This window comes from Octopus sinensis, linkage group LG16 (assembly GCF_006345805.1).
Source record: "Octopus sinensis linkage group LG16, ASM634580v1, whole genome shotgun sequence".
NCBI lineage: Eukaryota > Metazoa > Mollusca > Cephalopoda > Octopoda > Octopodidae > Octopus > Octopus sinensis.
Window position 1 is genome coordinate 37,083,610 of NC_043012.1, and position 18,387 is coordinate 37,101,996.

General features: G+C 41.2%; 1 protein-coding gene across 1 annotated transcript in view; it reads right to left on the reverse strand.

Annotated features, from left to right (window-relative positions):
• Positions 1–306: 306 nt before the first annotated feature.
• LOC115220304 overlaps positions 307–18,387 on the reverse strand; it is a 164,144-nt gene continuing 146,063 nt past the window's right edge. The window contains exons 7-8 of the mRNA XM_029790409.2: positions 7,728–7,840; positions 307–846 (exon numbers count right to left, since the gene is read on the reverse strand). Of these exons, the coding sequence (XP_029646269.1) occupies positions 716–846; positions 7,728–7,840 (244 nt within the window). The 3' untranslated portion in view covers positions 307–715. The remainder of the gene's footprint in view (positions 847–7,727; positions 7,841–18,387) is intronic.

The following is an 18,387-nucleotide window of genomic DNA, read 5'->3' on the forward strand; positions in this document are numbered from 1 at the left end:
GTAGACAGAAACTGAAAGAAGCCTGTCGTATATATGTATATACATATATATATATATGCGTGTGTGTACTTGTGTGCTTGTGTTTGTCCCCCTAGCATTGCTTGACAACCGATGCTGGTGTGTTTATGTCCCCATTACTAAGCGGTTCGGCAAAAGAGACCGATAGAATAAGTACTGGGCTTACAAAAGAATAAGTCCTGGGGTCGAGTTGCTCGATTAAAGACGGTGCTCCAGCATGGCCACAGTCAAATGACTGAAACAAGTAAAAGAGTAAAGAGAGAGAGAGAGTATATGTTTACATGTGTGTGTGTGGAGGTGTGTATGTGTGTGTGGAGGTGGGGGGGTGCAGCTGATCTTAGCAGAAAGGTTTCGTATGTTAGAGGAATTCAAAAAACCGTGTGCAGAGTTGTGATGTTCATGCCTGTCCACGTGATGTTAATGAAGTGGATTTAAGCAAGAATTGAAACTGAGTCAGCTGGAGATCATTTCTTGCACCACAACACATGACACACTTGATAACAGATGAAACCCAACTGAATTCTTCATTTCATTTCAATTTCAAAGTCTGAGAACTTCATTTAAGAATTTAGTTCTGAATTGGTTAAGGAACTTCTCTCATTGTTTCTTTTTTGTTTTTGTTTTGTTCCTCCTCCCCTCCACCCCTTCCAGTTCTTTTAAATTTCAAATGTCTGTCATCGATGAGATTCTGTAACATTCATTCCTTTGCAATACATTTTATGTCCTTCAAGTAGATTCCTTCTGCTGGTTCCACAGAATAACTGAGGAAGATTTTCTCTTCCATTGTCTCCACCGCCATTTCTGTGATTCTCCTTTCGTCCCCTTTCACTGAAATATAAAACAAGGAACTAAACATCTTCACATTGGTACCATCATGTGGAATTAGGAGAAGAGGAAACTCAGCTTAAATTAATTAGAACAGTCACAAATTAATTAGAATGTTAAAAAATTCAAAATAAAAAAAAATTAAAGTCTGTTTCAAACCTACAGAACCATTAAATTAGGGTTTGTTCTGGTTTTTGTCATTTTAGTGGCTGAAAGCACAAGACTCACCCTTTGGATGTGGCCCCAATCCTCAGCAGAATTAGTCTCGACTCTAACTGGCAAAGGGAAACTTTAGTCACCCTTAACTTCTTTCTCTCTCTTACCAAACTGTCAGCATCGTTGTGCCTATTGGAACATCTGGTCATTCCCTCATTGCAAACAGTTTATCACATGTCCAGGTGCTAATGCGATGTCCTTGGCCCGACCAGGATTTTTCTACAGATGTGCAAACTAGAAAGTGATAAGAATGGAAAGAAAAACAATTCTCTCCAATTAAGGAAGCTTAAGGAGAATTCTTGACACCAAGTGTTGCAAAGAATTTGAAATTACACTTTTGAAACAAAAACAGGCATCAAGAGGATCAGTGATGAAATAAGATGCGGATATCGGAACTGTATCGGATACGTCCTAAGGAAAAGATCAAGAAAGCGATTGTATGGTGACAGCCTGAGGGGCAAAGAGCAGCAGGGCACCCTGGAACCAAATGGTGAAGGAGCACTGATAAGGAAAGGAGATGAGGAAGGTGGAGAAGCTGGAATGAGATGAGAACAGTGAGAGGGAACAGGGCTGCTTGGTGAGGGTCATGCTGCAGCCTTGATTGTGCCTCAAGCCATGGACAGAGCCAAATGATGTAATGTGCCCCACCCTCATTCCCCACCCTGACTGATCAGAACCTCTCTTCCTACACTTCCATGCTAATTGTCCTTGGGAGCAAATGTGCATTACCCACCAGTTTGTCAGAAACAGACGGAAAGCTGAACGAAGCCACCTTCTTAGGCAAGTTCCTCTACATGCCTACATAGAGTGAAAACTCACCACGCGAGTCCCCCTCAAGTGGCTCCACTTATAGCTAAAGAAAGAGAGAGAGAGAGAGAGAGAGAGAGAGAGAGAGAGAGAGAGAGAGAAAAGAGAGCATGGGTTGGACGGTTTGACAGGAGCTGGCAGAGCAGGTGATAGAGCTAGGCCCTACTCTCATTTAAGGCATGGTCTGTATGGCTAGATGTCCTGAGTGTAGTGGGGTCTTTTTTTGATGTGGCAAGTAACTTACAAAACAAAACGTCCACCATCTGAGTCGGGGGGGGGGAGAGGTGGTTCTGTGCCAAGGGACAAAGGGGTATACAAACAGGTGCCTTGCTATAGAGGTGATACATGGCCACCCCAGTTGAAAAAGAGGAAAGAGACGAGAGAATAAACCAACCACATTTGCCATCTGCTTTGAAACCTGACTTCGAACTCCATTTTCTCCACACTCATTGGGTAAATCAACCCCAATTCTAACACTGACCACTACCGCCACCACCACCACCACCATCATTGCCACCACGATGTTTTAAAGGATGCAACTATCAACTGATGCAGGTAGTTTGTTCAGAGATGTGCAACCAAACGCATACCCTCCATCAGACACCTACCATACTCTGAGCGCCTTGTTTCCCTGGGCATGGATTCACTGAAGCTCCGGCGTCTGGCGATGGACTTGGTAAACACCCACAAAGTTATCAACCATCTCACCAACAACAACACTGAACACCTTTTTGATCTCCATGTGTCCAACACACGTGGACATGCCTACAAAGTCAGAAAACAACACAGCTCCCATGACTTTCGGAAACATTTTTTCACGCTCAGAGTTGCTGAAGCATGGAACAAACTGCCTGCATCAGTTGTTGACTGCCATGACACTGCATCCTTTAAGGCCCTCATGCTTTCCGAAATCCGCCGAAACTACACCTGATTATACATACACTTTAGATGAGTTGTAGTGCACCTGAGCACTGTACACAATGTTTTTATTATTATTATATGATTCAGCAACTCTGAGTGTAAAAAATGTTTCCGAAAGTCATGGGAGCTGTGCTGTTTTTTGACTTTGTAGGCTTGGCCACATGTGTTAGACACATGGAGCTCGAAAAGGTGCTGAAGGTGGTGGTTGGTGCAATGGTTAATAATCTTATGGGTGTTTACCAAGTTAGTTGCCAGACGTTGGAGCTTCGGTGTATCCCTGCCCAGGGAAGCAAGGCATTCAGAGTATGGTAGATGCCTGATGGAGGGGATTCGCTTGGTTGCACATCTCTGAGCAGTTTCCAGAAGAAGGTCAAGGTTCTGAGCAAGTTAGGGGTTCCAGACTGGTGATGCAAATTCCAAGTGTGGCTGCACCATAGCCATATACAGCCTTAAATAGATAGCCGGAGAGAGGCTGACAAAGGTTTTGCTGAGTGATGCCAAGACACCCTGGGTCTTCTTCACAATTTTAGAGATGTATGTCAAATATGACAGGCTTCTTTCAGTTTCCATCTACCAAATCCACTCACAAAGCTTTGCTTGGCCTAAGGCTATAGTAGAAGACACTTGCCTAAGGTGCCACATAATGGGACTGAACCCGGAACCACGTGGTTGGGAAGCAAGCTTCTTACAACATTGCCATGCCTGCACTTATATATATATATATATATATATAAATATTACGATATATATGTGTATATATAAATATGTATGTTGCCTGCCGACAGCTTTTATTGTGAAGAGATATAATATGAGTGATTATAGTGGCTTTATAGCAGATTTGACTGCTATTTCTAGACATGCAAGGGTTTTTATAACCCTCTCCATTATAAAATTGTGATTTATTCACAATTAGACATTCTTCTTTAATGAAAACATTTTCTGGATTGCATGTTCTGGCCATTGAAATATACGTCAATAATTTTGAATTGTTTACGATATATCCTTCGTAATATATTTTTACATTCCTCTTTTATATATATATTTCTTATTTATATATATATATATATATATATATAACAAATATATATAACAAATTTAAAAGTATGGCTTATTAGCAATTAGAACCTAAACTTTTATGACCTCTATTAATAAATATATATATATATAGGAGGGTAACTTTCTAGGTGCAATCCCATGGTCATTCATGACCGAAGGGGGTCTTTTATATATATATCATCATCATCATCGTTTAACAATGATACATATGTATATATATATGTATACATATATATATATATATATATATATATATAATATATATATATATATATACATATGTATATATATATGTATACATATATAATATATATATATATATATACATATATATATATATATATATATAATATATATTATATATATATATATATACATATGTATATATATATGTATACATATATATATATGTATATATATATATATATATATATATATATATATATACATACATATACATACACACATATATTACATATATTATCTATATATAGAAGTAAAAATATGGACCTGCTGACTTCAGTTGATGCTGTGTTCAGAACGTAAGAGAGAGAGAGAGGAGAGAGAAATGGAGAGAGAAAGAAGAGAGACATAAAGTGAGGAGGGAGAGAGAGAGAGAGAGTGAGAGCGAGAGAGAGAGGCAGTGAAATAGATAGAGTAAGACTATTAGACTTTCCCAGCTGATTGGTCTCATGATGTGGTGTCCCCTGAGATGTTTTCTGACTTCACAAACTCCCCAACTTGTCGCCTCTCGGCGCCAACTCCACCCTCCACATTTACTTTAGATATCTGTAAACTCTTCTCTAAAGTGGCATCCCCTTTACCAAACTTGGACTCTCCTTAGAACTTCCATGCACTGCCACTTGGAATAATCCTGCAAATTCTTGCATGTCTATACTCATCTCATACATATCTGGGCAGATTTCGGCAGGTTTATTTAGCAACTTTGTGCTGATTCAGGCAGTAAATCAGGTTAATTTATGCCAGGACGAGTCCATTGTCGAGGAGAGGAGGGGAAACCCCAACAACTTGACACACCCTTATTATCTTAAAAGTAAACTGGCCCCTTTACACCTTTCCTTTTCCAGTTGACATGTTGTGATCCCACCCCCTTTTTTTATCTTCTTACGAATCAGGTCACGGCTGCTGATAAACAGAACTCCACCGACTCCTCCCTAAAAATCAATAATATATGATCCTCGCTTTCCAATAGCAGAATAGTAGGTCAATACAGCTGAGCGGTGGGGGAGGGTGGTGGTGGTGGTGGTGATGGTGAGGGAGAAAGAGAGAAAGGGAGATGGAGAAAGGGGTGGAGGTGAGTAAGCTGTTGTGTTATTAAGCTCCTTGTTTATCTGGACCGAATGCAACAGATGACTGCAGTAAGTAGGGCGGGCGAAAGAGTGCAGCAGCATTGCACACGCATGTCTTGACCCGTTTCCTCAATGGTGCTACATAATTAACCCAGATTAACGACACACCCATCTTTGATAATGAGCCAGATATAAATGATGACTGTTCCATTCTCTGCGAAAGGAATGGTCAATTTCAAAAATTTCAAAACTTTTAGCAATAATTCTCGGCAAATCACAAATAAAATCACAAATAAAATTAAGCAAAACAACAACAAAAAAAGAGCAAAAAAAAACTATAAAATAAATCAATAAAATTTTCATTTAGTTTTAATATTTTCCTTGCTAATCTCCTGTCACCAAGGTTATGAGAGATTAACCCTCCAAATGGCGCCATAAAAAATGGTATAATGGAGCAGCGAGATAATAAAGAGGCTTTTATGTGGTGGACTGACTTGCTAGAAATAGTAGCTGAATTGCTTTAAAATCACTTCGTGCTGTCTTTAATGAGGAAAAAACACTTTAGAGAATGTAGTGTTACCAGTAACATATGCTTAAAATTGATAGGATGGTCATGGTTGGAAAACCTTTGATTATGAGTCCACTCAATCAGGGTTGCCCTGGTTATAAGCACCATCATCAATAACATCAACGTCCACAAAAACAAGAACATCAACAACAACAAAAATAACAATTCTGTAAAGCACAATCAGGGCTCAGTTTGTTTGCTATCCCAGCATTCCATTTTCAATAAAACAAAGTGAATTAGGGGCCACTAAAGAATGAACAACTGCTTACTATCACGTGATAGCGAAGTCACGTGGCTTAATGGTTAGGGTGTTCAGTTCACGATTCTAAGGTCATGAGTTCAATTCCCAGTGGTGTCCTTGAGCAAGACACTTTATTCCACGTTGCTCCACTCCACTCACCTGGCAAAAGTGAGTTGTGTCTGTAATTCAAAAGGGCCATCCATGTCACACTGAATCTCCCCGAGAATGACATTAAGGTCTGTGGAGTACTCAGCCACTTGCACATTAATATCACGAGCAGGCTGTTCCGCTGACCAGACCAAACGGGACCCTTGTCGTACCCGACAAAAGGAAAATATCACCAGTCCGTACGGTCCTTTGTTATCTCCTCCATCAAATGCTGCCTCTTCAGGTCACCCTTGGACATCCAGTCTTCCCAGGACCCCCTCTTCTACAGGATCCACTCATTCAGAGTGCTCAACACTTCCTCGTCCACCGTATACATCAGATGCGTGGAGGCGCAATGGCCCAGTGGTTAGGGCAGCGGACCCGTGGTCGGAGGATCACGGTTTCGATTCCCAGACTGGGCGTTGTGTGTGTTTATTGAGCGAAAACACTTAAAGCTCCATGAGGCTCCGGCAGGGGGTGGTGGCGATCCCTGTTGTACTCTTTCCCCTCAACTTTCTCTCACTCCACTCTTACTTCCTGTTTCTGTTGTACCTGTATTTCAAGGGGCCGGCCTTGTCACTCTCTGTGTTACGCTGAATATCCCTGAGAACTACGTTAAGGGTGCACGTGTCTGTGGAGTGCTCAGCCACTTACACGTTAATTTCATGAGCAGGCTGTTCCATTGATTCGGATTAACCGGAACCCTCATCGTCGTAACCGACGGAGTGCTTCCACATCAGAGGCCCATACCAACACAATCTTCTTTCCTGCACACCACAGAAAAGAAGGTTGCACTCATCCCCCTCCCCTGTCCTTCTCTCACCTCATTTCTTCTCTGGTGTTCATCTATTGAAGTCTCCTAACCTTCATTGCTTTCCAAATCTTTCCAAGTCTTCTGCATTCAAAGCATGTCTTGCATCCATGCAACATTATTATTCCAACACAAACATCATACAATCTGACCTTCAATTTGAAAGGGGGGGACCCTTTGTTGCTAGCAGTGGTAATAGTGTCTGGGAGCTTTTCCCAGTCCTTTCTTACACTGGCTACTACACTTTTGGAGCAATCGCCTCTAAGCACCTGTGCCGGTGCCAGGTAAAAAGCACCTGTGCTGGTGCCACACAAAAAGTACTTTGTACATTCCGTAAAGTTGTTGGCATTAGGAAAGGCAGCCAGCTGTAGGGATCATGCCAAAACAGACATGGTGCCAGGTGCAGCCCTCTGGCTTGCCAGCTGCTGTCAAACCATCCAACCCATGCCAGCATGGAAAGCAAATGTTAAAGGTTGATAACAATGATGATGATAATGAGGTCAAGGAAACTATCACATTATGTGTAGAGAGGGATCCAGGCATTCCAGAGAATCTATTTTTGGTGTGCTCATTGTATTTACTGCTCCAGCATGTCCGTCACTTACAAAGCTTACCTTCTCTGTTAGTCTACCTGTGATTCTACCACATCTCTTGTGTGTCCATGGCTTGTACTGGACAAATATATTTTTTAAGGGTTTGGTCAGGAGGTTAACAGTCTGTACTCGGGGATCCTTCAAAAACCACCAAAGACCAGAACAAAAGAAAGATTCAGATTTGAGGGTTTAAACATGTGAAAACCTGGCTGACCTTTTGATGAAATAATCTGGAAATTCAGTTTCTGGAATATCGGAAGGAGATGTTTGGAGTCTTTGCACGAAATTATCAGTTGTGACTGGGTTTCATCGAATGTCTTGGAGGAACTGGAAAATCAGAAAAGATTTGATTGAGATTAATTCAAGACTGCAAGAGAATCATCAATGATGTAGAAATGGCTTTATAAGAGAGAAGATGTCATTTAACATAGAAAGAAATCGGAATTGGTACACTGGGATGAGGGGGTGGGGTATGGGAGTGGCGTATAAGTTCATTCATGTTTTTCCACTGGGCACTCTGGTGCCATATGTTTAAAAAGAGGCAAAATTTATTCAAATTTCAAATGAAGTTGATAATGATAATGGAATTAATGTATACAGTGCTCAGGTGCACCACAAATTGTCAGAAAGTGCGTATAAAGTGTATGCAGTAATGTACAAATGTCTGGGAAGTGAACAGTGTAGGAGTCAGATACATGCTTGCGTGTGTTTGGAGGGGAGAAAAGCAGGTGTAGTGTTGGCTAATCTCAGGAAGCATGGAAGTTTTGAAGGATGCAGTGCTCCGACAACTAACAACTGATGCTGGCAGTTTGTTCCATGCTTCAGCAGCTCTTAGCGTGAAAAAATGTTCCCAAAAGTCATGGGAGCTGTGCTGAGGAAGAATAGAATTACAAACAGACAAAAAAAAAAGAAATATTTTCCCATGCTGGTGCCATGTAAAAAGCAGAGGCGTTGGTGTGATGTAAAAAGCACTCAGTCCATTCTGTAAAGTGGTGGGTGTTAGGAAGCGGGGTGTCCTGCTGCAGAAACCATGCTAAAGCAGACAATTACAGTTTGGAACAGTTCTCCGACTTCCCGGCTCTCGTCAAACTGTCCAACCCATGCCAGCATAAAAAAACGGATGTTGGATTATGATGGCGATGATGATAACTTAATTCTAATCACATTGTAGACAATTAAATTAATTGGCTGGGGGGACGACCCCACCAAAAACAAATGACTTCATTTGGCAACCCATCAGGAGGAAGAGGTCCAGTGGTATGGAGGTGGGGGGGGGGAGGATTGGCATGATGGTAAAATCCTTAGCTCTGTGGTACCCTATAAAATGATGGTTTGATAGAATTACTAGAGGGATCAGCAGTAAAGTACCTTGTGGTACATGATTCTGATCCTTTACATTCCAAGCTGAAATCCTGCCAAAATCATCTTTTTACCTTCCATCCTTTCAGAATCAGTAAAAGAAAGTACCTGTCAGGAAGAGGTACTTTATTTCTTTGATGGTATGATGGTATTGGTCACTCCCTCTTCCTCAAAACTTGCTGGTCTTATGTCTAAACTAGCAAAACTAATCACTTAGTTTTCTGATTGCAGCCCTTCCCTGAAATCTGGCTTTGTGCAGCTTCTGGTGAACAGTTTTTGTAGGTGGGTGGGTAGGGACGGTCCACCCCGGGCAGCACTTTCAAAGGCAATATATGTTTCTGTGGGGGTCTGGGGGTGGCAAACAGAAGGACCGCCCAAGGTGGCACACACACTAGCTATTCTAGCACAACTAATTACCATGGTAACTGTGACATTCATTAATGTACTGTAAATTAACGAATCAAGAGGGAGATTTCAAATCAATTAGTGGCCCCTTAAGTCACTGATTTTAAAATTGTAGGGGTGCAAATGTCATTTATAATTTCTGTAGCACAAAAAAATAATTAATACCACAAAGTAGACATTTTTTGGTATTTCTTTTGTTCCTGACTATTAATCTATGAAACAGTTTAAAAAGCAAAAACTGTACACAGGCCTAGCTACAGGTGCAAATACAGGTGTGTAGTTAAGATGTTCGTTTACCAACAGCATGGTTTCAAGTTCAGTTCCAATGAATGGAACCTTAGGCAAGTATTTTCTACTACAGCCTTGGGCCAAGAAAAAACCATGTGTGTCGATTTGGTAAACAGAAACCAAGTGAGTGATGGGGGGGACGGCTGTGTGGTAAGAAGCTTGCTTACCAACCACATGGTTCCAGGTTCAGTCCCGCAGTGTGGAACTTTGGGCAAGTGTCTTCTACAATAGCTTTGGGCCAACCAAAGCCTTGTGAGTAGATTTGGTACATGGAAACTGAAAAGAAGCCTATTGTGTATGTATATATATATATATATATATATTTATATTTGTGTAACATTGTCTGTTTTTTCTGTCCTTGCTTTCGTATACATTCAATGTTTTCTTCCAAGGAATCTAATGCTCTTAGATTAGTTTTTTCCTTGGGGCTGGCCAGATTGGAGCGGTCTCAAGATTAATCAGCCAAAATTGCGAGGATGATCCGGTTCTTGATTGAGGATAGAAAGCTTCAAATGACCCGTCCTTGTTTTTTTGTATTATCTATCTGGGTGTTTTGCTGTCCTTTTTTGTATCACCTAGTTGTCTGGATGTTTTGCGTTCTTGTCCCATTTTGTGTATGTATGTATGTATGTATATATATATATATATATATATATATATATATATATATATATATATAATTAAAATTCATTAGAATGACAGATCTATTGGACTTTCAAAGAGGTCAAATTGTTGGTGCTCGTATGGCAGGTGCTAGCATATTGAAAACAGCCAAAATATTTGGTGTATTAAGAAGTACTGACTTGAAAGTAATGACAGCCTCTGAGAAAGAGGGAAACACCTCCTCGTCAAAACAAAACTTTCAGAAAGGGACCATCAGATTCTTATGCGAATTGTTAGAAAGGATCACTAAAGTACAGCTCCCAAAATTACTGCAGAGCTTAATGACCAGCTTGAGAGGCCAGTTTCCACAAAAACTGTTCACCAGGAGCTGCACAAAGCTGGATTTCATGGGAGGGCTGCAATCAGAAAACCACTACTTTCAAAAACAAACATTGCAAAGCATTTAGAGTGGAGTAAAAACCTACAGAATTGGTCCCTAGAGCAGTGGAAGAATGTTATTTTCTCAGATGAGTCGTCCTTTACCTTATTTCCAACCACCAGATGAGTATATGTGTGGAGACAGCCAAAAGAAGCATTTGACTCACACTGCCTTCCTCCAACTGTTAAACACGGAGCAGAATTAATATTCAAGACTATTTAAGCATTTTATCTGATCAAATTCATCCGATGGTTGCGGAACTGTTTCCGGAGGGAAACACCATCTTTCAGGATGATGATGCACCAATTCACACAGCTAAAGTTGTTATTGAATGGCATGAAGAACATTCTAGCAAAGCGGAACATGTTATCTGGCCACCACAGTCCCCAGATCTTAATATTATTGAACATTTATGGTGCATTTTAGAAAAACAAGTAAGGAGTTGATATCCTCCACCATCATCACTACAACAACTGGAGACTGTTTTAGCTGAAGAATGGATAAAAATTCCATTGGAAACAATTCAAACTTTGTACGAGTCCATACCTCGTAGAATTCAAGATGTAATTACTGCCAAAGGTGGTCCTATCCCATATTAAAATAAATTTGTTTGAAATTTTAAGGTGTTTCCATTATTCTGTCCAACTCCTATATATATATATATATACATATATATATATATATATGTATATATTTATGCATATGTATATATTTATGTGTGTGTGTTTGTGTCTGTTTGTTCCCACCACCATCACTTGAGAAACGATGTTGGTGTGTTTATGTCCCCTGTAACTTAGTGGTCCAGCACAAGAGACCGATAAACCAAGCACGGGGTCGTTTTCTTCAATTAAAAGGTGGTGCTCCAGCAAGGCCACAGTCAAATGACTGAAACGAGTAAAAGAATGTGTTTGAATGTATATATGCGTGTATGCACACATGCATGTGTATATGTATGTCTTGGCATTGTGTGGTGGTTGCAAACGAACATCACCGTCATACAAATGGTGTCGCTTCTTTATCCATCTTCCCTGAAAACACGTTTGGCCATGGAAAAAATATTACCTTGTTTGGAAACAGGTAAAGGCTAGTGGCAGGAGGCCTATTTGGACAACTGGAATGAAGCGGTTACCATTTCGCGAAATTTAGATCAGTTCACTCAAACAAACACAGACAAAACCCCATAAAAAAACTATCAAGGGAGGCTACTCTTGACTCTAAGAGTTACGTACCTTAGTACTTAAAAAAATCGTTTATTTATTTGAGAAGAGGGAATCAAAGACAAGGCTCCCTCGAGCAATAGAAGTCATAATTTCAGGGAGTTTTGATTGCTATTTCTAGCAGTTCGAGTGACCATGCAAAGGTTCCTTTCATAACACGTGATCCTTTTAATCGATAATGACAAAGGTTTCTGATTTAGGCGCAAGGACTTTGAGGGGGAGAGGAGGAGGAAGTGGTCAGCAACAACAACAACAACAATTCTGTCTGTCAAAGGCACGGCGCCTAGAATTTTGGTGGGAATCAGTGGTTCAATTCCCTTGACCCCTTTGCACAACTGTTGCTCATGTTGTTGACCATGGAAAGATGATAGGCTAGGTTGACCCCCAGCAGCATTTGAACTCTGAACAGAGAGAACCAGAATATAAGCTGATGAGCATTTTGTCCAAAGCTTTAACCATTCTGCTAGCTTCTCAAATAATAATAATAATAATAATAATTACTCTTACTCTTTTACTTGTTTCAGTCATTTGACTGCGGCCATGCTGGAGCACCACCTTTAGTCGAGCAAATCGACCCCAGGACTTATTCTTTGTAAGTCCAGTACTTATTCTATCGGTCTCTTTCGCCGAACCGCTAAGTGACGGGGACGTAAACACACAAGCATCGGTTGTCAAGCAATGCTAGGGGGACAAACACAGACACACAAACACACACACACACATATATATATATATATATATACATATACACGACAGGCTTCTTTCAGTTTCCATCTACCAAATCCACTCACAAGGCATTGGTCGGCCCGGGGCTATAGCAGAAGACACTTGCCCAAGATGCCACGCAGTGGGACTGAACCCGGAACCATGTGGTTGGTTAGCAAGCTACTTACCACACAGCCACTCCTGCGCCTATAATAATAATAATGATAGTAATAATAATAATAATAATAATAATGATAATATTTTTTTGTATTCTTAGCCACAGAAAAACAAAATTCTTGTAAAGCATCGGGATTAATAAAACTGACAGGTCTTTTAGGGAGAATTTCTCAGTGAATTATAATCAACATTACCTAGGGACGCCATTCTAAAGAATCACAACAGTTAAACCAGTGTTAACATACATTAAGCACAAGGAAAGTTTATGCTTCACTGAAGAGGTCTAACAAGATTGGAACAAGTCCATATTTACCTCGGTGATTACCAAAGACCAGATACATTTAATACTGACACCTGAGTTAATTGGTTTTCAATCCTGTTATTTGCATATTATTAATTAAAATTTTAACTGATTAAAATTTTGTCACAGAGTTGTCTCCCCTTTGCCTTTGTGCGATTTAATTAACATTCATCACTAAATTTTAATTTCTGTCTCTTCCACATTAAAAATCTCATCATAATTAATTGACGAATATATTTTTTCTCTTTAAATTAAACATATTAATACTCATTAAGATTATATTTTAATTATAAAAGGATTGGATTAGAAAAAACAAAAAAATTAACTAAATATGCATGGTTGTGTGGTTAAGAAGCTTGCTTCCCAACCACATGGTTCCAGGTTCAATCCCACTGCATGGTACCTTGGGCAAGTGTCTTCTATTATAACCCCAGGCTGACCAAAGCCTTGTGAGTGGATTTGGTAGCTGGAAATTAATAGAAGCTTGGCTTGTTTTGTGTGTGTGTGTGTTTGCCCACCACCACCACCACCACCACCATCTCTACCACTTGACAACCGGTGTTGGTGTGTTTACATCCGGTAACTTTGTGGTTTGGCAAAAAGGGACCAATAAAATAAGCATCAAGTTTATAGAGATAGGTCCTGGGAGGTCGATTCATTTGATTAAAAACTCTTTGAGGCAGTGCCCCAGCATGGCCACAGTCAAATGATGTGGTCTGAAAGATAAAAGCATGGCCGTGTGGTTAAGGAACTCACTTTGCATCTACAAGGTTCCGGGTTCAGTCCCAACCCGTGGCACCCTGGGCAAGTGTCTTCTACTATAACCCCAGGCCGACCAAAGCCTCGTGAGTGGATTTGGTAGATGGAAACTAGGTGGAATCCTGTCAAATCTTTTCCCTTACCAACCCTTTTTTATTATTTGTTTAAGGCCATTGGACTGTGGCCATGCTGGAGCACTGCTTTGAAGTGTTTAACCAAGAAAATTGACTTAAGTACTCATTTTTAGAACTTGATACTTATTCCATCAGTTATATTTTGCCAAACAGCTAAGTTATGGGGGACATAAACAAACCAACACTGGTTGAACATATGTATACACACATACATTAATATATATACACACACAAGCACACACATAACAGGCTTCTTTCAGTTTCCGTCTACCAAATCCATGCCCAAGGATTTGGTTGGCCCAAGGCTATGTTAGAAGACACTTGCCCAAGGTGCCACGCAGTGGGACTGAACCTGGAACCATGTGGCTGGGAAGGAAGCTTCTTACCACACAGCCACACTTGAGGGCTTCTTTCAGTTTCCATGTACGAAATCCACTCACAAGACTTTGGTCAGCCTGAGGCCAGAGTAGAAGACACTTGCCCACCGTGCCATGCAGTGGGACTGAACCCAGAACCATGTTGTTGGGAAACAAGCTTCTTACAAAACAGCCAATGTGTGTGTGTGTGTGTGTGTGTTTGCCCACCACCACCACCACCACCACCATCTCTACCACTTGACAACCGGTGTTGGTGTGTTTACATCCGGTAACTTTGTGGTTTGGCAAAAAGGGACCAATAAAATAAGCATCAAGTTTATAGAGATAGGTCCTGGGAGGTCGATTCATTTGATTAAAAACTCTTTGAGGCAGTGCCCCAGCATGGCCACAGTCAAATGATGTGGTCTGAAAGATAAAAGCATGGCCGTGTGGTTAAGGAACTCACTTTGCATCTACAAGGTTCCGGGTTCAGTCCCAACCCGTGGCACCCTGGGCAAGTGTCTTCTACTATAACCCCAGGCCGACCAAAGCCTCGTGAGTGGATTTGGTAGATGGAAACTAGGTGGAATCCTGTCAAATCTTTTCCCTTACCAACCCTTTTTTATTATTTGTTTAAGGCCATTGGACTGTGGCCATGCTGGAGCACTGCTTTGAAGTGTTTAACCAAGAAAATTGACTTAAGTACTCATTTTTAGAACTTGATACTTATTCCATCAGTTATATTTTGCCAAACAGCTAAGTTATGGGGGACATAAACAAACCAACACTGGTTGAACATATGTATACACACATACATTAATATATATACACAACACAAGCACACACATAACAGGCTTCTTTCAGTTTCCGTCTACCAAATCCATGCCCAAGGATTTGGTTGGCCCAAGGCTATGTTAGAAGACACTTGCCCAAGGTGCCACGCAGTGGGACTGAACCTGGAACCATGTGGCTGGGAAGGAAGCTTCTTACCACACAGCCACACTTGAGGGCTTCTTTCAGTTTCCATGTACGAAATCCACTCACAAGACTTTGGTCAGCCTGAGGCCAGAGTAGAAGACACTTGCCCACCGTGCCATGCAGTGGGACTGAACCCAGAACCATGTTGTTGGGAAACAAGCTTCTTACAAAACAGCCAATGTGTGTGTGTGTGTGTTGTGTGTGTTTGTGTTTGTCCCTGCCACTCACCATTGTTTGACAACCAGTGTTGGTTGGTAGACATCCCCATAACTTAGCAGCTCAGCAAAAAAGACTGACAGAATAAGTATCTAGCTTAAAGAAATAAGTCCTGGGGTTGATTTGTTTGACTAAACCCCTTAAGGTGGTGCCCCAGCTTGGCCGCAGTCAAATCACTGAAACAAGTAAAGGCAAAAAAATATTATACCTAATTACTGTTTAGTAGCAAGCTGCCCAGCCCTGATTGGACAGATATGTATCAAAAGCATTCCAACCATGACCAGCCTGTCTTTTTTTGGGGGGGTGGTGTCTTTTTTTACAAACATCTGTTTTAAAGACAGTAGCTTGTTGTTTGAGGAGAGATTTAGCTGTTGTTTCTAGCGAGTTGAATGGCCATGGAGAGGCCGACTTTATTGACTCGTTAATATGAAACTCATTTAGGCTGGTGCTTCATCATTTTAATTAAATTGCTGTCTTTCTTTCATGTAATGAGCACGTGCATGCACACACACACACATACATGCATGCATGCATACACGCATGTGCACACACACACATGCATGCATGCACGTGTACACACACACATGCACGTGTACACACACACATGCATGTGCACACACGCATGCACGCATGTGCACACACACACACGCATGCACGCATGTGCACACACACACATGGATATAAATATAGACAAACAGACTCATGCACAAAAGTACACACACACACACGCACACAGTGGTCTTTAGAATATCCCTCGAACCCTTTCCTGCAAGTTGTTGTTGTTGCTTAGCTACAGGAGTCCTAATATGACCACCCTGTTAATATTATATATCAGAGGGGAAGGTGGTGAGCAGGCAGAATGGTTAGCGGTCTTTCGTCTGCCACTACATTCTGGGTTCAAACTTTGCTAAGGTAGACTTTGCCTTTTATCCTTTCAGGGTTGATAAATTAAGTACCAGTTGCATACTGGGGTCATGTGATTGACTAGTTCCCTCCCCCAAATTTCCAAGAGGTAAGCTGAAATTTTTTATGTTCGCTGCCCACACACATCTTTGCTAGGATATATATATATCTGGTAAATGGAAACTGAAAGAAGCCTGTCATATGTATATATATATATATATGTATGTGTGTGAATATGTTTGTGTGTCTGTGTTTGTCACACCCCCCACCCAATATCACTTGACAACCGACGGTGGAGTGTTTATGTCCCTGTAACTTAGCGGTTCAGCAAAAGAGACCAGTAGAATAAGTACTAGGCTTACAAAGAATAAGTCCTGGGTTCGATTTGTTCGACTAAAGGCAGTGCTCCAGCATGGCCACAGTCAAAATGACTGAAACAAGTAAAAGAGTATATATATATATATATATATATATATATATTTATAGGCTTTGGTCGGCCCGAGGCTATAGTAGAAGACACTTGCCCAAGGTGACACACAGTGGGAATGAACCTGGAACCTTTGTGGATGGTAAGCAAGCTACTTACCACACATCCAGTAAGTCAGACTGGTGTCTAGTGCAGCCACTAAGCTTACCACCCCGGGTCAAACTCTCCAAACCATGCCAGCACGGACAACGGACGTATGATGATGATGAAACATAAGTAGCTAACACTCTATCTATTTATATGTACACATATACATGTATATACATGTGTGTGTGTGTGTGTATACTTACACATACACACACATATACAAACAAGCACACACACACACACTCACAGAGTACGATAGGCAAACAGGTATTCGTACACACACACACACACTCACACACACACATGTAGACATGGATCCACATGTTGTGTAATAATAAAGTGATGCATGACAGCAAACAACATCATTGTTGTTTTTTGTTATTCTTTTTTTGCGACTTCTGCTCACATGTTGTGCCACTTCACTCTGAGTGTCACACTTGTCTAAGTATGTGACACACACGTGACACATTTGTCGGTATATGCATGTATGTATGTACGTACAAGCATGTGTGTGTGTCTGTGCATGTGTCTGTGTGTGTGGAGGGCACTTGTATGTATGTACATGCATAGGTTAGCACATGTGTGTGTGTGTGTGTGTTTGTGTATGTGTGAACTTGTTACCAGTTTCAAACCCCTTTGTGCTTCCATACACAAGATACAAATGACTGTTTGTCAACTGTTTTAGCAATCTGACTCGGTAAACATCGTTTCCCATGGCAACCATAACAGCTGCAGCATCCATCTCCTCAATCTCAAGCTTCTCTCCAAAGCATCGACGTGGCAGAAGCGTTAACATCCTGGACAACAAAATGCTTCATGGCGTTTCGTCCGTTTTTACATTGTAAGTTCAAATTCTGCCGAGATCAATTTTGCTTTTTACATCTTTCCGGGGTTGATGAAATAAGTACCAGCTGTGCACTGGGGGTCGATGTGATTGACTCACCCCCACTGCTCTCCTGAAATTGCTGGCCTTGTTCCTATAGTAGAAAGAAATACAGAACTCCTCTATGGAGAGTTTCAGGTTTCACCAACAATGGTTTATATGAAACGACAAGGGCCCAGGGGAGGTGTGGCAAGATTTGTAACCCTTGATGAGACACGTCCAGCTAAGTAAAACCACTGTCGTCCACACATCCAGGCTGGTCCTTTACAGGTGCCAGGGACACTTAAAAGGCACCTGTGCCACTGCTGTGTAAGTGCACCTGTGCCAGTTCAGGGCCACGGTCATGCACAGCAGTCACTGAAACTAAGGACTCGTGCGTTGGAGCAATTGACCTGATGAAACAACACTCCTTTCATCAGTTTCCCTGAGCCTTGATAGCCATTTACCTCAGCATGTTGGCACCGTACCTCCCCATATCTATCCCCTCTGCACCACTTATTCTCCCCCACCCCTGATAACTGAGGGCAAGTCCCTATCCATCTCCAATACCATTCATTTTCCTCCCTCTCTCTCTCTC